The 26,284-nt window shown below is 42.7% G+C and overlaps 2 protein-coding genes across 4 annotated transcripts in view; one reads left to right on the top strand and one right to left on the bottom strand.

The window, feature by feature from the left end:
* LOC144686682 (coiled-coil domain-containing protein 148-like) overlaps window positions 1-4,605 on the top strand; it is a 110,266-nt gene extending 105,661 nt beyond the window's left edge. For all 3 annotated transcript variants that reach the window (XM_078552207.1, XM_078552206.1, XM_078552208.1), the window contains one exon: window positions 2,671-4,605. The gene's annotated coding sequence lies outside the window, so the exon portion shown is untranslated. The remainder of the gene's footprint in view (window positions 1-2,670) is intronic.
* On the bottom strand, window positions 1,596-23,373 carry upp2 (uridine phosphorylase 2). Its single transcript, XM_078552219.1, has 8 exons — window positions 23,231-23,373; window positions 23,002-23,092; window positions 22,686-22,803; window positions 19,168-19,326; window positions 9,924-10,038; window positions 5,069-5,278; window positions 4,646-4,792; window positions 1,596-2,801 (listed from the first exon to the last, which is right to left on the bottom strand). The coding sequence occupies exons 2-8, from the start codon at window positions 23,061-23,063 to the stop codon at window positions 2,653-2,655; spliced, it is 960 nt and encodes a 319-aa protein (XP_078408345.1). The 5' UTR covers window positions 23,064-23,092; window positions 23,231-23,373; the 3' UTR covers window positions 1,596-2,652.
* Window positions 23,374-26,284: the final 2,911 nt, after the last annotated feature.

The following is a 26,284-nucleotide window of genomic DNA, read 5'->3' as shown; positions in this document are numbered from 1 at the left end:
TCACTCGCATGGGCCCACCAAGGGTAAAATTCAGGCCCTTGTGTGTAAATGTTTGAATCCCCTTTTATCAGGATTTGGATATGAAAGGGTTATTAATACTGTGAATATTATTGCATATTTGTTTTAATTTTCAAATATTTAGTAGAATTATTGTATTCTGAATGATGTTAAGGATTTCATGAGCAGTTGACATTCTGAATTGTAGATGTTTTATATGGAATGATGCATAATATAACTCCCATATGTTAGAGTGAAACATTCTTTATTTTGCATAAATGTAAAAAAGCATATAAAAGTAAATACATTTTCATGTAATTAAAAATATTAATTCTGCCAGATATTTAGCAGTAACTATGAAAATAATCCATTTTCATTAAATGCATTTAAACTGGCAAATGGGACCTGTTATATTTTAAAATTGTGTTATGCCTTTAATGCATCATAAATAAATTGCGATTAAAAAGGCATTTGCATGTCAATGAGAATCATATCACAAGTAACAATATCCATTTTCATGTACAATTTATAGTACTGAAGAGTACTGAAACCTTCCCACATTCAAACTACAATATGTTTAGATACAATTACATTGCACTACAACAATTCCATACTACTGTAAAATGTAATTACCTTAGATCATGGCATATAAGATGACCCCATTTTTCAGTGCCAAAAATCATACTTTTTCATATACTCAGCATATAAGTCAACCTTCCCATTTTCAACTATGAAATGCTGTACCCGCATTAGTAGACTGCCTCAATTATTCACCCCAGAAATGCATGCTTTACTGACCTTATTCTGTAAGTCGGTACATGGGATCAAGTGAACGATATGGGCCGCGTTGTGAAGAAGATGGGTAGGATTTTAAGACATGCCTGCACAAAGAAGACCATGCATGGCATGATAAGTGACGAACAGAAATGGTTCCTCCAGGAAAAAGAATGAAGTACGAAGCTAGTTTCAAGCTAAAAGTTGCAACATTTGCTAACTCATCAAAAAACTGTACTGCAGTGAGGGAATTCGGTGTCAGTGAAAAATTGGCGTGAGAATGGAAGAAGAAGGAGCAGATGCCCAAGATCAAATGTGCCGTCAGAACAGGGACCAGACATTGGCCTGATCTTAAGAATCATGGATCAGAATGGGTCCTTGAAAATTGTTGGAATGATTACACCATCACCGGAAAATCAATGCCTATATATTATGTATATATTAAATATATATATAAGTGGGCCAAATCAAACCCTGAGTTCAGCAAAGATTTCAGACCAACAGCTAGCTGGTATAATCACTTTGTGGAACAAAACGGTCGGTGTTGCGACAAAAGATCAAGATTGCTCAGAGACTACCAAGGGACCTTGATGCCAAAATGACCAGTTTCCAATGGTTCATCATCAGACAGAGGCAAAAACTCAAGTACCTGTTAAGTCACATTGACAACATGGATGAAATACTCATGAATTTCAATATAACCAGCAGCCAAACTGTGGAGTGGAAATTTTGAAAACTGTTCTAGAGAAAATGGCAGGACGTGAGAAGACAAATTCACAGTGATACAAGCCTGCATGACTGACAGAATAAAATTAAAGCCTATGGTAATTTTAAAATGTAAAACCATGCTGAAAATCAAATTTTCTTCAGCAGTTTTTGTGAAGTTTATGACAATGGTTGGGTAAATGAGGATGGAGTGAAAGTCCAGATCGATAATGTGTGGAATAGGTGTAAAGAATACAATTTCTTAGTGTGGGGCATATTCAGATCCCATATAACTGATGAATCAAGAGATGCCTGTGAAGAAATAACAGTCACATTGTAATTATACCAGGGGGTCTAATGTCTGTGGTTCAACCTTTGGATGTGTGCCTCAACAAGTCATTCAAGGATCATACTTGTGCCAGATGGAATAGGTGTATGGTTGACAGAGTAAAAACCATCACAAAGAGTGGGAATATGCACGCTACCCCACTTGGTATTTTGTGTGGTTTCATTATCAAATTGTGGGATGCTAATTGTACAGAGTGTCATCAGACCGTTCAAAAAATGTGGAATATCCAATTCAGTGGATGGAGAGCAAGATGATTTGTTGTGGAGGGATGATTTGTTGTGGGGGGATGATTCTGAAAGTGAAAGTGTCAAATCTGATTCAGAATGGGATTCTTATGCTGATACCATAACCAAAGTGACTCAGAATGAATTAGATGAACTCTTTGCATTAGATGCAGAAGACAATGAATCTGATGGTTTTAAAACGCTTTGATTACGTTTAAGGTATCTTTGTACAATTAATTCATTTAATAAACTGTGTCACATTAATTTAATATGAATTACTGTTTTTTTTCTCAATTTCTAAATGGCAACCATCCACATCGGTAGTTCACATTTTATACTCGGCAAATAACTTGACCCCTGGTTTTGGAAAGATTTTTGGAGGCTCCAAAAACCAACCTAATATGCTATGATCTATGGTATTTTTGTGCAATTATGTGTGCGGCCCTTGGAAACATATTTCAGATTTTGAATGAAACATTATAAGCGAATATCAAGTTATCTCCTCAAGCGAGCTTATATATCTGACCAGGTTCTTACAAACCAATAATTTTATTCTTTCTACGATTTACTGTCTGAGACACTCTTGTTTGCACTGATACCATTTTAATTATGTTTTAACAGTCCAAGTTGTTTTTTTATGAACATCGACACTAGTTTCTGTGGACGCTTTTGGTATTCAAGGAGAACTTCATGAGGAGTTGTGATTTGGTCACCATCAAATCGATTTAATAAAGCCACACAGACAACAGCAGCTGAGAAGAAAATAAACATTTAATAATTGTCTTACGTTTAAAAGCTTTTAATTTTATGTAATTTCCCAAATAAGTAGAACTTGAATAACTTAGTATTTATTGTTTTGTATTGTATATAAAATATTTAAATGGTTACAAATTTTTGCCCTTTTGTAATGGATGTTATTGAACTATCTGAAATCAAAGTGCATTTAAACTTAATACAAGGGTACACATAAGGCATAGGGCTGAGCGCAGCTGTCAACGGGCTTTGGAGTTGCCCGTTTGGCACTGCACGAGCATGATGCAGGAGGAGTACCGAGACCTTGCTTGATCCTAGCCCCTTTCATTGGAAAAGTAATAAAAATTTATTTGCCCTGGCCAACAAAGCCATAGTAACCTGATGAATGCAACAGGAACCTTCAAATGATATGACACATGCACCTGAAGGGAGCTGTCTTCCCTCTGCCTAGTCACTGCTACTTCCTCAGTTGTTTCAGTGTTCAGGATGAAATGTTTTTATCCAAAATTCCAGTTCTTTAATTTGTTGCTGGGCGGGGCATTCCATGCCTATGATAAACACATTCCCTGTGCATGCCAGATTTTTGCAGGCAATGGGGGACAGATGTGATAATTAGCTGACCATATAATATAAAGAGAGGTCCACTCCTCTTGTTAGCACAAACATCATGCGCTTTTGAGCAGATCTGTCACTACCGGGTTAAGACCACAAAACTTTAGCCAAAAAGAAAATTGGAAATATTGGGAAAATCACTTTCCAGAAACAAACTTTAAACATTGCAAATAAAACCACATGCAAAGTCCCCACTTGGTCTATGGGTCTTACCTTACACCTACACACAAGGAAAAAGGAGAAAATCCCATAAATGTGTGTTAGATTTGATCATTTTATTTAGTTTGCATGAAACCTGGTATCTTAGAGAGGCTATGGCATGAAATGGGTACCAGCTCTCTGAAACAAAATACAAAACCATAGAACTGGATTAAGGCAAGATACTGCGTATTTGAAAATCTGAAACAAAAGCAAAAAGTGCTGGAAAAACTGCAGGTCTGACAGCATCTGTGGAGAGAAAGACAGAGTTAACATTTCGAGTCCATCTGAAGAAGAGTCATATGGACTCGAAACGTTAACTCTATCTTTCTCTCCACAGATGCTGTCAGACCTGCTGAGTTTTTCCAGCACTTTTTTTTGTACCATAGAACTGGAGTTCAGTAGGAAACAAATGCACAGCCAGCACTTGCAGTCCCTTGATCTCCTTACCCCTGAAGTGACCAAGCCCTCCTGGAGCACAACTTAAAATCTACCTCTTAATATCTCCCTTAGAGTGATAGCAATGATGCTAAAATAAAAGGTTCAGTGGTATTAGTTTATGAAAAGACTGAATGTATTTTTTTAGCAAAAGCCAAGTTGCTTGAAATTTAGGTGTATAACCAAGGTTTCTTTCTGCTTCCTATCTAAGGAATCTTTTCATTCTTTTATTTGCTGATATTTGGAAACCACATTTCCACTTTGATTGATAGCCACAATAATAATTTACACAGGCAAGTTTGTGTCTCTGACCAATATGAGAAATTGGATAGGGACAAAAGAATCATATTTTGTCCTTAAATCAGTCAATTTAATACCTTGATTTAATAGCATTTTTGGGAGAACTAATTGAAAGATCGATACCCAATAGAGAAGAAAAGAAGAGCCAAAATATATAAAAGGAATTAAACTTATCAAAAACTTATGGGGCTTCAGGAATTTAAGTAACTAGGAGCTGATTCTTCCATTTTCTCAAGGTAATGAATTAGAATTTGTCAGCTAATCCTGTGCTTATAAATTTTGAAGCAATGCTTGCCTTTTAGATCACAACTATGGCACATAGCAGCAAAGACAGTGGACTCCATTTCGATGTTTCTGACACCAGCTTTATACGCTTTTTTCAAATACTCCAGTTTCTCTTCATTTGAAAATGAGCATAAAGCACCATCCAAACGTCCTTGCCCTGCATCAAAGAAACATATGATTTTGTCAAGCGTTAGGAATTAGCTTGTGAAGATTGAGTGAACAATGAATTCTTTTAAAATTCAATTAAAATAATTATGTTGCCCATGGGATCAAGGCTGGGTTATATACTTCCTCTCTGTGCTAACCCCAAAAATAATGTACTACATTGTTCATGGAGGTTTGAAATGTTATATTGTGATATTTTAATGTAAATATTGTTGCTTATTTAGTTTAGGTTTGCAGGGTACATCCTGTGATTTTGTAAAAAAATTACCTTCATAGAAATCATAGGTGCACATTGTGTTTCCAATGATAGTAGGATAATCAACAATCTCATTGCCACAGTTCAGCAATTCTTGTGCTAGATCCTTGTCCAGTTCAGTGCTTCGGGTAATTATTTTTCCCAGGACCACTTGTTCAAATTGAGGTTGGAAAAATGAATCTACTGCTGTACCTGTAATAACCACAGTCCCAGGATCCAAACCTGCAGTACAAACATCAGTTCTATAATAAAATGCCAAATAAGACATTTAATACAGTATTTTAAGAGAGGACAGGCCATCATTGTATATTGCATTATGTCACGCACTATCACTTTTTAATGTTAAATTTGCCAGTTGAAGCTCCCAGCATGAAACCTCTCTAAATAGGGGCACAGCTCTGAGATAGGTTCTGTGACCCTTACTCCAGTCTAGTGAGTCATCATGCCTAGAGCTTTGCCCTGCAAAATTTACCCTTTTATGTTTTGCAAGATAAAATTCAAACCTATCTTTGTCTTTTTAAAAATCTTGCAAATGTATGTACTTTCTGTTCACAGTTTACACCATTTGTATGTTGTATTTTTATGTCAATTTTTGATATTGAAATTCTTTATGGGCAGAATTTTATGGCTCATGGGCGGGTGCGTGTCCAACCCAATCGGGTATGAAATCATGCGAGATGATGTTGGACGAGTGTGCCGACATCATCCCGCAAGCGAGCAATCTTCAGGTTGGCGGACTTGCGCGGGTGTCAGACCTGCGCCCATAATCAATTAAAAGGCCACCTAAGGCCATTAAAAACCCAATTGATCCCGAGTTTACATTGCCCATGCGATTTTGCACTCATCGTATGGGCAAAACGGGCAGATGGGCAGCCCATATTTTGCAAAACCTCATCCAAGGGCAAGATTAAAAGGGTCAGCATCATTGTCATTGTAAGTAGTGAGGAGTTTAGGAGATAGTTTGCTGCTGGTTGCTTATTTGAACTTGACGGCTTCATATCAGTTCTGAGCTTCAGTCTTAGCATTTCAAGGCTTCATTTCAGGACTCATTGATGCCTCCAAGGCCCCCAGAGGATTTTGTCCATGTGGACCCTTCCAGCTATCAGGCAGCCTTCTGTGACCCTGGTGATGGGGATCTGCTGGAGGCACCTCCTCTGAGCAGGAAGAGAAGGACAAAAGGGAGAGGACGCCAGGTTTCCTAATGCAGCTTCCAGGGGAGTGATCTGTGGGAGGAGGGGCGCAGGGCCAGCAAGTAGTACAAGGTGGAAGGGGCACAGAAGACATCACTATCCTGGTGCCAGGATTTACAGGCAGCGAATAAGCTACCTCAACAGTTCTGAGGTTAAATGCCAAAGGAGGCTCCACCTCTCAAGGGAGACAGTGACCTCTGTTTGTCAAATGATTGGGCCTGAGATCACCTCCAACTGTAGGTGGACACCCCATGCCAGTGGCTCTGAAGGTCACAGTGGCCCTCAACTTCTATGCCTCCGATTCTTTCCAGGGGTCAATGGGGGATCTGTGTTGAGTCTCCGAATCAGCTGTCCACAGTTGCGTCAAGCTGGTGACAGAAGCTCTGTTCAGGCGAGTAACAACATTATTTCCGTACGACGAGGCCAGCCAGACTGAGTGAGCCAGAGGGTTTTCAGACATTGCTACATTCCCCTATGTCCATGGTGCCATTGACTGCACACATGTGGCCATCAAGGCGCCAACGGGTCAGCCGGGTGCCTTTATCAACAGGGAGGGATTCCACTCGATGAACGTCCAAATAGTTTGTGACCACAAGACACAGATTCTGCAAGTCTGTGCAAGATACCCTGGCAGTTCCATGACTGAGACACTCCCAGGTGCCAAGGCTATTCAGTTCTCCAGCCCAACTGGATGGATGGCTGCTGGGTGACAAGGGCTATCTGTTGAAAAGGTGGCTTATGACACCTCGCTGCCACCCAAGAACAGAGGCAGAGCAGTGTTATAATAGGAGTCATACCTCTACAAGGACGGTGATAGAGAGGACCATAGGTCTTCTGAAGATGTGCTTCCGATGCCTGGGCCATTTAGGAGGTGCACTACAATACCCCCCAGAGTGGGTGCCACTGATAGAGGTTGCATGCTGCACTCTCCACAATCTGGTACTAGCAAGGCTGGACCCACGGGATGAAGAGGATATTGAAGCAGCTCCACAGGCCTCAGAGGATGAATCCAGTCGTGCGTCAGAGGAGCCCAGTGAAGAGAACACTAAGGGTGTGGAGGCAGACCTCTGTTTCCTTCAGGGAGGCAGGGACACTTTGATCCAACGATCCTTCAGCTAGATTGCCAAAGATCTGCTTCCACCTAATGCCAGGGCTGCTGCCTCCAGCCCGGATGTCTGAAATGACCCTTTAATTTGAACTCAAAGTCCACTCAGTGCCTGTGCAATAAAGTTGAGAGCCACTCACGTCCAGAATTAGATAGTAGCGTGCCCTGCACCAAAAAAAAGGGAAGCATACTCAGGCCTTTAAGACAAAAGCAAAATTTATATAATTTTGACACTCAAAACAAATGACCATTACCATATCTGGTGTTAATGTCTACATAAGTAAACATATAAACAAAACATGGCAGAACAGATGATCACCTGGGAACAGTCCCTCTTGTGCTCATGGTGCCTTAAACATAAGTTTATGAGTGCTGCGTCTAGGTGCCCCCCACCACCCCGCCACTGCCACCTTCACTGGCACTGGCATTGGAGGCAGCCTGCTGACTGTGCTGTCTTGTTGGCCTTGATGACTTTGCAGGTCATCCTCTGTTCAGTGGAGCCTCTGCTGGCCCCGCCTGGGAGGGAGCGGCCAGTGCCATGGTTGGCATCTCCCACGTCATCACAGCCTCATCAGATGCCACAGTCACTGGCAGAGGGATGGAGGAGCTGCCGATGTCATCCAGAGCGCCCTGAGGGGAGCCCGCAGAGACGGCAAGCAGCTCATGTGCCAACGTGAAGCCGCTCTGGAGCTCCCTGATCGGCATTGATGGACTGGCACCTAGTTAGGATACTGGGTGTCTCATCCATTTCCCACCCCCACTTAAACCAGCTTATATTTCACCTCTTTTCTATTTTTCCTTAGTTCTGTTGAAGAGTCATGCGGACTTGAAACGTTAACTGTGCTCCTCTCCACAGATGCTGCCAGACCTGCTGAGTTTTTCCAGGTATTTTTGTTTTTGTTTAGGATAATTTTAAAATTGAGGCACTATGAAACCAATAGCACATAATTGATGGGTGAATGGGACTTGGTGTGAGTTAGGATCTGGGCAGCAAAGTTTTGGATGAACTGAAGTTTATGTAGGGTGGAAGATGGGAGACTGGTCATTAAAGCATTGGAATATGCAAGTATAGGGATAACAAAACCATGAATGAGGGATTCAACAGCTGATGAACTGAGGCAGGGGTGAAGATGGGCAATGTTATGGAGGTGTAAGTAGGTGGTCTTGGTGATGGAGCAGATTTGAGGTTGGAAACTCATCTCAGGTTCAAATAGAACACCAAGGTTGCAAATGGCAAGTTCAGCCTCAGATAGTTGCCGGATGAGGAGTTGGTGGCTAGGGAATGGAATTAATGGTTAGGTGTAAAGATAATGGCTTTGGTCATCCCAGTATTTCATTGGAATAAATGTCTGCTCACCTAGGGCTGTAAGTCAGACAAATAGCATGACAAATCAAGACAATGGAGGGTCAAGAGGGGTGGTGAATTAGAACAGTGAGCTGCCAATGGAGATGTGGAACCTCTCTGTCACATACTGTAATGATATTGTCAAGCGACAGCATATGGATGAAAAATGGGCGGGATGTCAAACATAGATTCTTGGGGATAGAGTAGGCAATGGTGTTGGACTGGGAAGAAAGGCCATTATAGGTGTTTCTCTGGCTGTGACTGTGATAAATAAGAATGGAACCAGTCGAGGGCAGTGCCACCCAACTGAACAATGGAGAAGAGGCATTGGAGGAGGATGGTGTGACCTACCATGTCAAAGGCTGCAGGCAGGTCATGAGGTATGTGGAAGAATTGTTTACCATGGTCACAATCACATGGAATGTGATTTGTGACTTTGATAGCTACCAGTTCAATGCTCTGGCAAGGGTGGAAACCTGAATGGAGGAGTTCAAACGTGGAGTCGCGGGGAAGATCGATACAGATTTGAAGGCAACATGTTCAAGGACATTGGAGAAGAAAGGGAAGGTGGAGATGGGACAGTAGCTTACAAAGACAGATGTATCAAGAATGAGTTTTTTGAGGTGGTGGGTGATGATGGTCGATTTTAAGCATCCCAGATAAAATCCAAAGATTTGTCCTTATAGTCCTTATTAGTATATACTAATAAAGGAGATATCAGGGTGATTACTGTGGTTTCTTGGACCATTGAAACTTGCTGCATCTAGTAGAAGCCCTGATGGTAACTTCTGTGTGAGGTAAGGTGGAGCCATGGGGCCCTACAAAGATAGACTTGGCTTCTGCAACCCTGTGCTTTCTCCACCCCCATACCCAAACTTTCCATTTGCAGAACCATGGTAAATTTCTCTCCCCATGACTTACCTGAGTGCTGCTGATGGTCTCCGGGCTTCTCAATCTGTAGGTCCTATGCTTGGAATCATAAAAAAATTATCCTAGGTGTCAGAGAGCTTTGCTTCTACCTCCCTAATAACACCCACCTCTACACTTACTTCAGCTCACTGAAACCTTCGTCCATGTTCACTCCCAGACTAGATCATTCCGATGCTCTTCTGGTGGCACTCCACCCTCCCTGCTCTGTAAACTTTAATTTATCTAAACCCCTTGCACCTGATTTTCGCGGTAAGAGGAATGGGAGAGGGCTTGACCAATAAATCGTTTTCGACCTACCTATACCACCTGATGTCCCCAGACGTATGATAGTGACATCACAACACTTGGCGTGGTGAAGTAACTTGATGAGTTCATGAAGCATGATTGATATAGATGGCACACCCATTCCATGCTGCAAATAGAAATTAGATTTGAATCAGTATTCTGTTTTGGCCTCACTATCTGTCTGAAGAAGATAGATGGACAAGGAAGTATAGAGAAAACCTTATTTGCTGTCATGATTTTTGGTAACATTATTATGCCAGTATTTATTATTGAAACTGCCAGTGTCAACATTTTATAATGAAATTTCCCCATGTAAGCAATTGTTTGTCACAGCGCTGAACCAAACACGTCACTCAGAATGCTTTTTGAAGAACATTTTGCCTATCACCAGTAACTGAAATTTCTAATCTTCAAAATAAAGCTTTAAACAAAATGGAAAATATAAAAAAATATATACCTATAAGGCTGTGAAGTGATTAAAATTAATCTACATCCATCTTTTTCAAGTTTGTTTTATATATATTTTTAAAATGACAGCTTTAAGACAAAGCCTGTTAAATTGTACCATTGAACTAAATTACTGTGCAAATGGGACATCTATTCTAAAACCCTGCTGCATGCTATTAGTTGCATCACAAATCCTAAAGTTTTTAATAAAAGGAAATAATTTAATTTAAACCTTAATTTTTACATTGAGTAAGATGTGTAACCCGAATACCATGGGATTGAAAAATCTCAGGAATATGATTGGTGAATAAACAATGTAGTAAAAGTTCTGAAATACCTGCCCCATGTCTATGTTTTAATTTTCTGCAACAAGCAATTTTCTACCAATCCTATGATGCCCTTCCCCCCATACACCACTCTCCCAGATCCTAGAACTGTTCCAATTCTCCCCAATTCTAGATTTTCTTTTCTCAATACCAATGCTCCAAAACTCTGGGACCTCCCTCCAAGTGCTCTCAAAACGTACTGTGAGTTGCAGGGAAATCCACTGCTGCCAAATACAGGGCCCCCTTCCCAGTGTTCCTCGATCCCATTGCATCCTCCCACTGATAAATCAGTGGTCCTGATAACCTGTGGCAGCCTTCTGTCTTGCGAGCTGTTGGCTTGTGCCATGGTGATCAACTCTGTGTTAAGCATCACCTGGTGTGGCTCAGAAGCCCCACTCTAGCATGTTAGTCTCTGCCACATTTGCTGCAGAAGAAGACAGTGGGCTGAAAAGATGCACAAATCCCTGGCCTCTGTTTTTTCTGGGCCCTGTTCTTGGCTAGATGAGCTTTTCATTACTTCTTGCCTCTTCCAATGCCCTTCTAAACAGTCAGCTTCCAGAGGTCATGGCCATCAGTGACTGTCTCCCAAATGTCAGTGTCAATGTCTGCCATCTTCATATCTCGCTTGCAAGTGACCTTGTAGCAGGGGTATGGATGCCCAGAAGGTTATGACCAGCATGGCCAAGTCAAAGCAGACTTTGTTGGCTTAGTAATGAGTGTATGCTGATGGAATTAGCATGCTCCAGGACCTCTGAGTTGGTGACCTGTCCTGCCAAGAGATGCTGAGGATTTGTCTGAGACAGCGAAGGTGGAAACTGTTCAGCCTTTCCTCCTGCCTAGCATACGTTGTCTGGGCCTCACCACTGTAGAGGAGTGTACTGAGGACGTAGGCTTGTTAGATGAACAATTTGGTGTCACTGGTATATACATGGTATAACACCCCCAAGCTTATGAAAAAAATCTCTAATTCACCACGTATATTGCCTTAGGCTTTACACTGGCCTTTATTGCAAGGCAATTGCTGTACAGGAGTAAAGAGGTCTTGGTACAATTGTACAAGGCTTCAGTGAGACCACATCTGGAATACTATTTGCAGTTTTGCTCTCCATATTTAAGGAAGGATAACTTGCAATGGAGCTTACCAAGGCTCCTTAGATGGCACCTTCCAAACCTACGATCACTACCATCTTGAAGGACAAGGGCAGCAGATACATGGAAACATGTACACCACCTGGAAGTTCCCCTTCAAGTCACTCACTATCCTGACTTGGAAATATATCACCATTCCTTCATTGTCGCTGGGTCAAAATTCTGGGACTCCCACCCTAACAGCACTGTGGGTGTACCTACACCACGTGGACTGCAGCAGTTCAAGGAGGCAGCTCACCACCACCTTCTCAAGGGCAATTAGGGATGGGCAACAAATGCTGGCCCAGCCAGTGACACCTATGATGAAAGTAAATTGGCCCTGTATTTGCTGGATTTTAGAAGAATGAGAGGTGATCACATTAAAACAAACAATATTCTGAAGGGGCTTGATAAAGTGGATACTAAGAGATTGTTTCCCTGGTCATGGAATCTAAAACACGGGGGAATAGTCTGAGGATAAAGGGCTGATTGTTTAGGACTGAGATGAGGGGCAATTACTTCACTCAAAGGGTTGTGAATCTTTACATTTCTCTACCCCAGAGAGTTGCAGATGCTTTATCGTTGGGAGCAGGAGTAGGCCATTCGATCCCTTGAGACTGCTCTGTCATTCAGTAAGATCAAGGCTAACCTGATTATGGCCTTAGCTCCACCTTCCTGCCTGTCCCATTTAACCCTTGACTCCCTTATCAATCGAGGATCTGTCGAACTCAGCTTTGAATATATTCAAGGACCTGTCCTCCACTGCTCATTGGGGAAGAGAATTCCAAAGGCCACCAAGCCTCTGAGAGAAGAAATTCTTCCTCATCTCCACCTTAAATGGGAGCCTCCTTATTTTTAAACTGTTACCCCCGGTTCTAGATGCCCCCATGGGTGAAAACATCATCTCAGCATTTAGCCTGTTATGCCCCCTCAGAATCTTATATGTTTCTATAAGATCACCTCTCGTTCTTCTAATCTCTAACCAGTATAGACCCAAGCTGCTTTCTAATAAGACAAACCCGTCATCCCAGGAATCAGCCTAGTGAACTTTCTCTGAACTACTTCCAATGCAAGTATATGCCTCCTGAAGTAAGGTACCCAAAACTGTACACTGAAAGTCTGATGAGAGGTCATCACGACCTGAAACATTAACTCTGTTTTTTTCACAGATGCTACCTGGCCTGCTGAGTTTTTCCAGCATCTTTTGCGTTTATATCCCTACTTTTATATTCCATCCCCCTTGCAATAAAGACAAACAAGCCTGAATTACTTATTGTACCTGCATGCTAACTTTTTGCGCTTCATGTACAAGGACACCCAGTTCCCTCTGTATTGCAGAATTCTGCAGTCTCCATTTAGATAATATTCTACTTTTCTATTCTTCCTGCCAAAGTGGACAACTCCATATTTTTTTACATTATACTCAATCTGCCAAATAGTTGCCCACTCGCTTAAACTATCTATAACCCTTTGTAGACATTTTGTATCATTTTCACAACTTGCTTTCTTTGTATCATCAGGAAATCTGGCTACAATACAGTCTGTCCCTTCATCCAAGTCATTAATATAGATAGTAAATAGTTGAGGTCCCAGCACAAACCCCTGTGGCACTCCACTAGTTACAGTTTGCCATCCTGAAAATGATCCATTATCCTGACTTTCTGTTTCCTGTTAGTTAGCTAGTCCTCAATCCATGCTACTATATCACCCCAACAAGGCACCTTGTCGAATGCCTTTTGGAAAGCCAAATACATGGCATCTATTGGTTCCCTTTTATCAGCCCTGCTTGTTACATCCTCAAAAAACTCTAAAATATTTGTCAAACATGACTTCCCTTTCACAAAACTATTTTGACGCTGCCTGATATTATTATGATTTTCTAAATGTCCTGCTACTACCTCTTTAATAATAGATTCTAGTATTTTCCCAATGATAACTGGCCTACAGTTTCCTACTTTCTATCTCCTCCTTTCTTGAATAGAGGTGTTAGATTTGCAGTTTTCCAATTTGCTGGAACTTTTCCAGAATCTAGGAAAATTTGTAAGATTACAACCAGTGTATTCATTATCTCCCTAGCCACTTCCTTTAAGACTGTAGGATGCAGGCCATCACGTCAAAGGGACTTGTCAGCCTTAAGTTCCATTAGTCTTCCCATTACTTTTTTCTCTCGTGATACTTTTAAGTTCCTCCCTCCATTTTGCCATTAATTTTCTACTGTTCTTGGGATGCTTTTTGTATCCTCGACTGTGAAGAATTTTTCAAAGACTTTGCCATTTCCTCATTTCCTATTATTAACTTCCCAGTCTCACCCTCTAAGGGACCAATGCTCGCTTTAGCTACTCTTTTCCTTTCTATATATTTTGTGAAGATAGATTTTTAGAAAAAATACTTTTGCCCAGAAGGAAATGACAGTACAGACCAGTACCCTTATTTCCCCGTTTTACTGGTGTTCCATGATAAATTATACGAGACTAGCTTGGACCAGGATTCTTACTTCCCAGTTTTTAGCGTTTTTTTCATTTTGGGTGGGAATATGGTGGTATTCTGTAAAGAAGGGTGTGTGTGTGTGTGTGTGTGTGTAAACTGGGGGAAGGTTAGTAAAGACACCTTGCCTGTGGGAGCAGTGAGATGAAAGATAAAGGTGCTAAATGCATGCATTTGTAATGAGGGGCTATAGTGTATGTACGAGTAAATAGGTTGGATTTGAAACTTATATTATAAGTAGGAACTTGGACTTTTCAGCTGTTAAGTTTCAAAGGGAGTTTAGAAGTGACAAGGGACTTCTACAACTTACAAAGGTTTCATAGGTAAACAAGGGAAGGTTATTACATTTTATTTTACCTGAAAGTGGAGGCAATAGGAAAACATGAAAGATTTTTTATATTTTGGGAAAATTGAGTTCAAACAGGTGCTTAGAACAATGGAGTTTATGATCATAGGGGAAAAGGACATTTAATGAAAGATATTTAGCCGAGTTGTGTTGGCTGTGTGGGGGAGATGTCCTGAGACCAGCTCTGTGCTAAGAAAAGTTGTGAATTTGAAGCAGCCAGCCAGTTTCAAGCCAGAAATGTCTTTGTTTTCAGAGGGCAGTGTGTTCCTGAACTTTCTTTGTTTTTTTTTCAAAGCAGAGTGGAAGACAGTGAGAAGTCATATGGGCCTGAATCTTCTGGTTGCCGTGTGGGGGCGGGCCCCACTTGCCGACGCGTAAAATGACGCGCAGTGACGTCAGCCGTGTGTCCCGAGGTCACCGCACATCATTCTGATCCTCAGTTTGGTGGGCGCGCAGCGGAGTCGGCTGCACCCGCCGAACTGTCAAAGGCCTATTAAGGCCATTAATTAACTAATTTAACTGATTCTCAGGGCTGCCTGTCCAACCTTAAGGTTGGCGGGCAGGCGAAGAGCCCAGGCGGCCTTCGCATTTTTCATGGGATCTCATTCACAGGCGGGATGGGGTTTCATGAAGTGTTTATAAATTGAATAAAAATTTTTATTAAAATTCATTGACACGTCCCAGCTCATGTGACAATGTCACATGAGGGGACATATCTGAATATTTTTTTCTATTCTTTTTTTGAAGTTTTAATAATGAAAATAATCTCCCTGAGGCAGCTCTGTGCCTCAGGGAGATTTCTGCGCTCTTTTGCGCACATGCGCGAAAAAGCGCAGGCCCCGAGTCTTCCTCCTCCCTCCGCCCGCACAGTGCTTCCGGATGTGTGTCACGCTGGGTGGGCCTTAATCGGCCCGCCCACGTAAAATGGCGGTGTGCAGCCGATCATGGGCAGTGATTGGCTGGGCGCCCGCACAATGGGGAGAAAATTCTCCCCATGGTATACTTTATTAAAGTAGCAGCAGGTTTTGTCTTGGATAATATTACTGGATTTTTATGGTTAAAAATCTATAAGGGAGCTGTTGCCAAGTAGTTTACTTGTATGTTTTGATCAGGTGGGTTTTTTGTGGGACTGTTTTGTAAGGCTGTTTAATTGTGTAATTTTAATCTTGTGTGCTTAATTTGTTTTTCTTCTTGTTAATAATTCTTTTAATTTTAAAATACTAGAAGTGTTACTGTGATTCTATGGCCTGAATCTTTGTCTCGGCGAGCGGGGGCAGTGCCCGGTAGCCGAGATGTAAAATGGCGTGCGGTGACATCGGGCAGACATCCCAACGTCACCGCGCGTCATTTTGATTTTCAGTTTGGCAGGTGCGCAGCCGAATTGGCTACGCGCCTGCCAAACTGTCAAAGGCCTATTAAGGCCATTTAAATATTAATTAAACGAATAAACTGAGCTGCCCGTCCAACCTTAAGGTTGGCGGGCAGGGGAAGAGCCCAGGCGGCCTTTGCATTTTTCATGGAACCTCATCCACAGGCGGGATGGGGTTTCATGAAGTGTTTATAAATTGAATAAAAATTTTTATTAAAATTCATTGACATGTCCCAGCTCACATGACATGCGATCCTGGAAGCGAGTTCCTAATTGGATGCCTTCCAGTAAGTTCAACCAGAAGGACCTCTATACCAGCATCTAGGTTCCTGAGTCAGAAATTACTCTGCTGGTCATGTAAAAACTAAGGCAGCAAAATTCTGCCCAACTTCTCCTTCTTTGTCTTGATGCCCATTTTGTGTATGCCACTGTGACTGAATTTGCAAGATTTTTAAAAATATTAAAGGCATGATATAAATGTGAGTTGCTGACTTCCACAAGTTCACCCTGCACTCAGGTGAAGGACTGCACTAACTCAGCATCTTACACTATGATTAACCAGCCCCTCTCACAGCAATGACTTACATGTATCACCCTAAAATGCCTTCCTCTGCTATATCAATCTCATAGGGCAGAATCTTCTGGTAGTGATGAGGGTGTCAGTGGTGGGGCTGAAAGTGCAGGGCACTTCCATTTGTAGGTGGGATGGCTGGACATGTGTGATCATGCGGCGATCAGCAAGTTAGGCAGTCGTATACAAGGAGTGCAGCGAATCATGCAGCAGAGGCGGACTGAAGTCTACGCCTCCATCGTTACCTCTTGGGGTCAGAGGTATGGGTGCCATATTTAAAGAGCTCCCAGACAGGCATGCATCCTCTACAAGCCAGGTGCATCATTCTCATTCTCTGAGGAGCTTTTGGAGACAGCACCTGCTGCCACCCCCTCTCTTCCTGCCACCTGGATTCTTAGAGCTGCTACCACCCACCCCGCAGCTGCACCCCACCTCCCCACCCCAACCCCGCAGCCCACCTTGTCCATCTGTCATCTGGATTCCTGGAGCTGCTCATGCCCCAAACAAAAGTGGCAAATATCGAAGCACAGGCAAAGCTTAGCTTCATGGTTCAGTGATGCTTCCCTGCAGTTTCTCCTCCAGGCTGTTTAGGAACAGCAGGAGGGATGGCAGCAGGAGGCCTTTCCTCCTGTCCTGAGCTTTTTTGACCAATGGAAAGCCCGATACTTAGCATCAACCACACCCTGTCTCTACCACCCCACTGTGGTCAACTCTATTCTCAAGGTTCACTGCAGAGAACTCTTCTTGTTGATGCATCCATGGCTGTGGACACTCACACAATGACTCTGGAACTGGAAGCCATCACTTTGCACCCTCCCTCAATCACCTTTGACCTTCTCTCCATCACCCTCAACCTTTGCTCCATGACCCTTGCCCCGCCTCCAGTGACATTCAACCACCCCCATCACCCTTGACCAGCTATCCATGACCCTTGAGCTTACCTCGGCACAGTGAAACTGCTCCCCCGTTACTCTCTACTGCAATCCAACATCCTTGACCCTCTCTTTATTATTCTTGACCTTACCTCTGTTACCCTCGACTCTCAGGACTTCGCCATTGACATTCCCTGCATAACCCTTACTACCCCCACAATCTTGTTTGACCTACTTTCGACATTGACCTTCCCTGCTTCCTCCCTCTCTTCCTCATGAGATTTCATAGACTTGCCACCTCCCTTCCTCAAACAACCATGCCCTGTCCCCCTCTGACTGCCTCCACCCAATCTTAATCATCAATGCCTCCTCTCCAGTAGTTGAACAAAGCTCCTCATAAAAGAAAAAGCAGCCCCGGCTCACTCCAAATCCACCAGGAAGACAACGTCGCCTGCTGCACACCACATTTAAGCAGTCATGAATCTGAAGGCTCATGTTTCTTGCTCACTAATTACTTAATTGGAAAGTCACATTTAATTCTGGCAAGGTTGCCTTTTAATGAGCAAGCATGACATGCAAATGCATTAAAAGAGGTTCCTGATGCTTGCTGCTGGGAAGCTCAGTCTGCCGTCAATTCTCCACTAACTTAATTCTGTAGTTTCATCCTGCTGTTGGGAAGCTGCCTTTTGGTTTCTGGCACAATTAAGTGCCTCCACCTGCTTTGTTTCCTGCTCTTGGGACCATCACAAGGTTCCACATCTCTTACTTAACTTTTCCCCTACCACTTGACACACCCTCTTCAATGGATCACCTCATCCAGAATTCACTCAATCTTCACAATGTCCACAATGCTTGGTCACTGTATGAGGTACCCCCATCGTTAATCCCCTCACCTTCGGTTACTGACACTGTACCCTACACTACCCTAGCATCGTTTTGAAGCAATACACAGCACTACCTTCCACACCCTTCCCTATCTTCTCAATCCTAAAGGAGTAATACTCAACCAATCTTAACTTTTAGTCTCTTTTCCTTCAGATCAACCATGGCAAAGGGCAGCACAGGAGAAGGAAGGTGATGATAAGGACGACATCACCAGGAGTTGCAACTGCATGACTTTGCCATCTTGAAAAAACACAAAAAAAGTGCCAATATCACATGTGCTCTTGTAAAGACTTAACTGCATGCTAGCAATGGGATGGGAGATGGGGAATCTGAAAAGCTGCTAATGGTCTAACCCTGTGAAAAACATTTTGAAGCAAGTGATGGTTTCTGTAGGCAGAATGGTTAAAAAAAATCTTTTTAGAATAATTTCCTACCTGCAGAAATGTGAATTTAAAGATCCCTCGCCTCTTTTTTTCAAGAGTTCCTCAAGCCTGTCTTAAACAGGTGACCATGACAACTGTTGCACCTCACTGAGCTGTGCCTAATTTATGTATTATTTTATCCTGGGCCCAGCCCCAGAATATATGGATTTGCTTCATATCTGGCTTTCACGTTGACACATTCAAATAAGGCCAGCAGTAATTTGGTGAACAGATTGTGCGAAGCTCAGCCGCATGAGGAAACTTGGGAGAAGCTCCTTTATTTTGGAAGTTGGGCAGGAAAGGCAGAATTTCCTCACAAAACATAAATGGCTAATGCTGTTCCAGCAGGGTATGTGCACCCAAATGACAAGGCAATTTACCCACACAATCTCCTCTGTATACTTACACTTATGGACAACACAGGGCCAATTTTGTACATGTTGTATCTGTCAGTTCCTGCACAAATATCCAATATGTCACTGTCACTTCCATTTAGTCCAAGTTCCATATGCATGAATTGTGCAAAAGCTTTCATCCGGTTTGCACTGCCTCCCACACAAACAAACTGAAAAATACAGGACTAAATTTCAGATTTTAAATTAAGTCAGATATGCAATATTATGCTTTAGCTCCATTTAAATTTCCTTAGCATTTCACCTTTAGACTCTGCATTACTTCCAAGTATTCCCTCTTTAGTTGAGTGCTTGGTTGGCCAGTTTTCACATGCTTCATGCACCCATTGCCAATGCCACTATAAACCTGTCAGATTTGCCATTAATGGCTGCCAGAAGTAAAAAATGCAGATTGAGGAACATGTCCCCAAGTGAATTACGCTTAGCTTTTCATAACATTCCACATGCATACACTTTTGATTAAAGCCCACCCATGAGTTCCTGCAGTGACCTCTTGCCCTGCATTTCTAGGCTTTTTTTTATGATGACAGGTACCAGAGAGTTCCCACTGATGTGTAACTGCATGCCAGTATGAATCACACCTTTGAACAGAGGCGTAAAGGGAGATATTGATTGATTTCTTAATTGCTGCTGTGCCAAAGTCAGACAAGCTAATCATTCTTGGTGACTTCAATGCAAGAGTTGGTGCAGATCACCAGGCATAGGAAGGGATTAGCTGTTGTAACCGCGATAGCCTCCTCTTGCTGAAGATGTGTGCTGAACATGAGCTCTTAATCACCAACAGTTTTCAGCTTCCCTAATCACAAAAAGATGTCTTGGATGTACCCCTGTTCTATGCAATGCAATTGAATTGAATATGAGTGGAATTTTCCACTCTTGTTGGTGGCGGGCATGTTTGGTGACATGAGCAGACAATTTGGCGAGAAAGCCAAAAATCCAAGGTCCAGAAGCATCTCAATGTCTCAAGGCTCAAACAGGCAGTGATGAAGGAGTGTCTCTCAGAATAACTCCAGAGTCACTTGTGTAGAGCGAAAATAGACACACTGCATCAAGGATGACTGGGTGACCTTCAGGGATACAGTGTACTCCACTGCTCCAGAGGCCCTTGGCCCTATCTTTTGTAAGCATCAAGATTGAATTGACGAAAACAATGAGGGGATCTGGAAAGTACTAGAGGAGAAGCATTGCCTCCACAAGGTTTGCCTCAATGTGAAGTCATCGCTATTGTGATGAAATGTGATATTTACTTTTAAATCAGCAGTCAGAGCTCCGGGCCTTTGGAGCATGCGCTGGCCAGGAAGTGGCCACACCTGCACAGTTAATGGTTTTTTTTGTCTTCAGGCCGGGAACCGGCCCTGTGCACATACGCAGAAGGAAAGGAAGAAAAAAAGTGAAATGGTGCGAAAAGCAGGTCAGGTGACCTGGAACCAGAGCGCCATTGCAGAGAAGGTGTCCCAGGGAGCAGGACACAGGGAAGGGGACAGGGAGAAGGTCTGAAACAAAGAAGAAGATCCCAAACCAGGGAGCGGGGCAGAAACAGATCCCAGAAGACAGTCCCAGGTAAGGGACAAGGATAGAGGTCAGAAACAGATCCTGTTAAGTAAAGTTGAGAGAAAGGAGCAGAGCAATAGGCTCCAAATTGAAGAGAGAGAGAGCGGCGGGGAGCAGACTCGAAGCAAAGTGGGCTTGAGAGAAGCCCTGAAGATCTGAGAGATCAGCCGAAGGTTGGTGACACCATGCTGTGGGTCATTAGGGCAAATGTACCCTTTTGGAGCAGTAATGTTCTGCTTGACACAGCCAAAGATCTGAAACTGTGCTTGGAAGGTGAAGCTTGAGTGTACGCAGAAATCCAGAGGAAAGGAATCTCAGAAGGCGAGATTGAAACCCTAAAGGTGGATCCCTGTTGAAGCTGTCTGAGTGGGAGCGATGTTTGGAGAGAATTCTAAGGCGAGATCTTTAAACATGGAGATTGGAAAACCTCATGAGAAAGATAGATTTTCAGTGAAACTGGTTGGCTCACAGTATAACAAACATTTGGGTAGGTTGTTGAGAAATCCATAGAATCTGCTTTGGTCACATCTGTCATTTACATTGGAATATGGTGTGTCTGACTACAGTTCGTCAGTAGGTTCACGTGTACTGCATACTTACCCTGAGTAATAGACAGATACGGTAAATTGTTTTATCTTTCTGAATTTGTATATATCTGTAAATATACCGCTGGGGTGAAAGAATCGTGAATATATGAATCATTTTCTTGTGTTTTTATGGAGATCTTTTCAACCTTTTTGCCCCGTGTAATATAATTTACTTTACTTGTTACTACACACACAAAACTTGGATGGTGTACCAGTGTCATACCAAGAAGCTCAACCACTTTCACTTGAGCTGCCTTTGAAAACTTCTGAAGATCAGATGGCAGAACAAAATACCAGGCACTGAGGTGCTCACCTGAGCTGACATGTCAAGCATCAACATCATACTGAGACAGTCACAACTGGAGTTGGGCTGGTCATGTAGCCAGAATGCCTGCCACTCGCTTACCAAAGTGCATCTTTGATGGAGAGTTTGAGTCTGTGGTGTGCTCTCACGGTGGTCAAAAGGAAACTCTGAAGGCTTCACTTAGGAGTTTTGATATTGACATCAATTCCTGGGAGAAGCTCATCCAGGATCGCTACATCTGTTGCACCAAATAAAAATGGTGCTGCCTCCTTTGAAAGCAAGCACATATCAGAGGCAGAGAAAAAAGCGCAAGGAGGGGAAATCCCCAGCCAGCAACACATCCAAAAATCATCTGAGGTATCCTGTCCTATTTGTAGCAGAACCTTCCGGACACAGAGTGACCTTGGTAGTCACCTACGTACCCACCGAAACTCTACCAAACACTTCAGATGATGAACGTGTTCATCTTCACCTCTAAGGATGAACAAGGAAAGGGAGAAATCTGGGTCAAAGGAGTTGGTATCAGTTTGAATAGGTTAAAAATTTTAAGGGCAAGCAAGCCACGTGTTTCTCACGTGTCGGTGCAGACTCGATGGGCTGAAGGGCCTCTTCTGCACTGTGTGATTCTGTGATTCTGTGAACCTTGAACTGAGAGAAATAAACTGCATTAACAGAAAGTAAACATTGAGCCTGTTTTGAACAATCTAAATTGTTATTAACTTAACCAAGTATTACCTGAAAGGGGTGAAGTTCTGATATTTTGTTTATAGATGTACTTTTTCAGTTCTTTTTCAAAAATTGAGCAATGCAATAAAGCCAGGTTGAGATACAGGAGTAATGTAGTCATGGAAATCACTGCAGTATTATAAATTCTTGCCAATTGGATAGTGGCTCTCAATTACCATCTTCTGTTTGTCTGATTCACATAATTTTGGTTGCTCAATTTAATTAATTTAACCACTACTATTATCGCTGATTTCCTTCTCCAACAGAAAAAAAAATGTTAAAGGTGAATTTTTACTGCTTTCTGCTGTTATTCTATTCTGCCCCAACCCAAGTAACTGCCTACCTTCACATCTCCAAACATTGCTTGAAGATTATGCGTTTTTGTTCCCAGATCAAAATGATACAGAAAGTCTTCAGGCATCGAGGCCAAGTGAGGGTTCTTTGCTCGGACTATGCCATTTCTGGAATAATTGAAAAAGCTTTTCATTTCAGTTTTCTTCAGCGAGCCTTTGAATTATTAATTCTAGTATTTCATATTGCACAAGCAGTACTTTGTTAGAAAAACAATTTTATATTCTCTTTTAGCTCATCATAGACAGAGAGAAATTTTTTTATTGAATCATTGTGCCGAGTTCTGAGAAAAAACAGAAAGTACTCACTCTCTGTAGTCTCTTTGTTCATCTACAATTCCTTCAGGATTATTGGTTAAAGTTGGCGCCATGCTGATCGCTTTCTATATGTATTAATAATCTGCAGAAATTCAAATAGACAGTTATAAAAACAGTAAGTTAAAGTAAATGATTTCTAACTTGAAAAATTAAAAATTAAGTAAATATTTATAATAATGACTAGCTACCAGATAGGAATATAAAATACTTGTTCACTTACAGTTAAATATAAAGTTTTAAAATATCCTGGAAAGTACAGAAAACTGTGAATTTGGACTTGGAGGTTCTTCTTTTGTCCCCAGGTTATCCTACTGTACTCCCTTATGAATAACGTGGTATTGACAATTCCATTTTATGTGCATTGAATTTTGCTTTGATATGCAGTGGGCATAGCGGTGTTATTATTCTTCCTATTGGTCACTTATGTGTGTTTGATCTGCCCTGGTACACAGTGAAACATCAATATCACGGAATTCAAAATAAACACAGCTGAACAGGTTGTTGACGCAAAAGTTCCTGACATAACTATCATTAGTTGACAGCAGGTTTTTTATTTCGCAATACAATGAAAATATTGCTGACTAATAGGCCTTTGGTCCTTTAGTATATCAGATATATTAAATGTAGTAAAGGGTGATTTTATCGTCACGCAGAGACATAACTGGGGGATGATCAGTGCTAAACCGTTACACTGTACATATGTGACTTAAAAGGGAGAACAATAACCAATCTCTGGTCCAACCATGACTTTGTCATCAAACCTGCTGACAAGGGTGGTGCTGTTGTTGTCTGGCGCACTGACCTCTACCTCGCAGAGGCTCAGCATCAACTCAGAGACACTTCCTCCTACCCCCCCTGGACCATGACCCTACCACTGAACATCAAGCCATTGTTTTCAGGACTGTCACTGACCTCATCTCCTCTGGAGATCTTCCCTCCACAGCTTCCAACCTCACAGTCTCCCAACCTTGGACGGCCCGCTTTTACCTCCTACCCAAAATCCACAAACAGAACTGTCCCGGCAGACCGATCGTGTCAGCCTGTTCCTGCCCCACGGAACTTATTTCTTGCTATCTTGACTCCATTCTCTCTCCCCTTGTCCAGTCTCTTCCCACCTACATCTGCGATTCCTCTCACGCCCTACATCATATCAACAATTTCCAGTCACTTGGCCCCAACCACCTCCTCTTCACCATGGACGTCCAATCCCTCTACACCTCCATCCCCCACCGGGATGGTCTGAGGGCTCTCTGCTTCTTCCTCGAACAGAGGCCCGAACAATCCCCATCCACCACTTCTCTCCTCCATCTGGCTGAACTTGTTCTCTCACTGAACAATTTCTCCTTAAACTCGTCTCACTTCCTCCAAGTGAAAGGTGTGGCTATGGGTACCCGCGTAGGCCCCAGTTATGCCTGTCTCTTCATGAGGTATGTGGAACATTCCCTGTTCCAATCCTACTCAGGCCCCCTCCCACAACTCTTTCTCCGGTACATCGATGACTGCTTCGATGCTGCTTCATGCTCTCGTCTGGACCTGGAAAAATTTATTAATTTTGCTTCCAATTTCCATCCCTCCATCATTTTCACATGGTACATCACTGACATTTCCCTTCCCTTCCTTGACCTCTCTGTCTCAATTTCTGGTGACAGGCTGTCCACCAATATTCATTACAAGCCTACCGACTCCCACAGCTACCTCGACTACAGCTCCTCACACCCCGCTTCCTGTAAGGACTCCATCCCATTCTCTCAATTCCTTCACCTCCGTCGCATCTGTTCTGATGATGCCACTTTCAAAAACAGTTCCTCTGACATGTCCTCCTTCTTCCTTAACCGAGGTTTTCCACCCACGGTGGTTGACAGGGCCCTCAACCGTGTCTGGCCCATCTCCTGCACATCCGCCCTCACAACTTCCTCTCCCTCCCAGAACCATGATAGGGTCCCCCTTGTCCTCACTTATCACCCCACCAGCCTCCGCATTCAAAGGATCATCTTCCGCCATTTCCGCCAACTCCAGCATGATGCCACCACCAAACACATCTTCCCTTCAACACCCCCGGCGGCATTCCGCAGGGATTGTTCCCTCCGGGACACCCTGGTCTACTTCTCCATCACCCCTACACCTCAACCCCCTCCCACGGCACCTTCCCATGCAACCGCAGAAGGTGCAACGCCTGCCCCTTTACTTCCCCTCTCCTCACCGTCCAAGGGCCCAAACACTCCTTTCAAGTGAAGCAGCATTTCACTTGCACTTCCCTCAATTTAGTCTACTGCATTCACTGCTCCCAATGCGGTTTCCTCTACATTGTAGAGACCAAATGCAGACTGGGTGACCGCTTTGCGGAACATCTTTGGTCTGTCCGCAAGCACGACCCAGACCTCCCTGTCGCTTGCCATTTCAACACATCACCCTGCTCTCATGCCCATATGTCCGTCCTTGGCCTGCTGCAATGTTCCAGTGAAGCTCAACGCAAACTGGAGGAACAGCACCTCATCTTCCGACTAGGCATTTTACAGCCTTCCGGACTTAATATTGAGTTCAACAACTTCAGATCATGAACTCTCTCCTTATAATTTTTTATTTTTTTAATATATATTTTTCTTTTCCCACCTATTTCCATTATTTTTAAATGTATTTCCATTCATTGTTTTATCTCCACCTTTTAGCCCATTTCGATCCCTTTCCCCCTACCCCACCCCCACTAGGGCCATCTGTCACTTGCTTGTCCTGCTTTCTACCCTTAATGTCATCATTAGCACATTCCATAGCTAATATCACCACCGTCAACACCCCTTTGTCCTTTTGTCTATGACATCTTTGGCAATCTCTTCTTTGCCTCCACCTATCACTGGCCCTCTATTCAGCACTACCTGTCCCACCCCCCTCAACCAGCTTATATTTCACCTCATTTCTATATTTCTTAGTTCTGATGAAGAGTCATACGGACTCCAAACGTTAACTGTATTCCTCTCCGCAGATGCTGTCAGACCTGCTGAGTTTTTCCAGGTATTTTTGTTTTTGTTTAAAGTAATACAAAATTGGGCAGACCTGCAAAAGCAGAAACAAACTGATGAAATACAGAAAGTCCTGAATAGATTGGGAAACTGGACAGAGGGGTAAACGGCAGGAACCATTTAATTTGGACAAAGGCATAAGGCATGCAGTTGGGAAAAGATAAACACTGGCAAGCTAAACTAAGAGGCATTAACCTGCCCTACAGGACATGACACGGGGAGGGACTTTAGTGACTAAGTGGATAGATTATGGAAGTCAT

This window comes from Cetorhinus maximus, chromosome 11, assembly GCF_964194155.1.
Source record: "Cetorhinus maximus chromosome 11, sCetMax3.hap1.1, whole genome shotgun sequence".
Classification (NCBI taxonomy): domain Eukaryota; kingdom Metazoa; phylum Chordata; class Chondrichthyes; order Lamniformes; family Cetorhinidae; genus Cetorhinus; species Cetorhinus maximus.
This window is presented reverse-complemented; position numbering and strand designations above follow the sequence as displayed.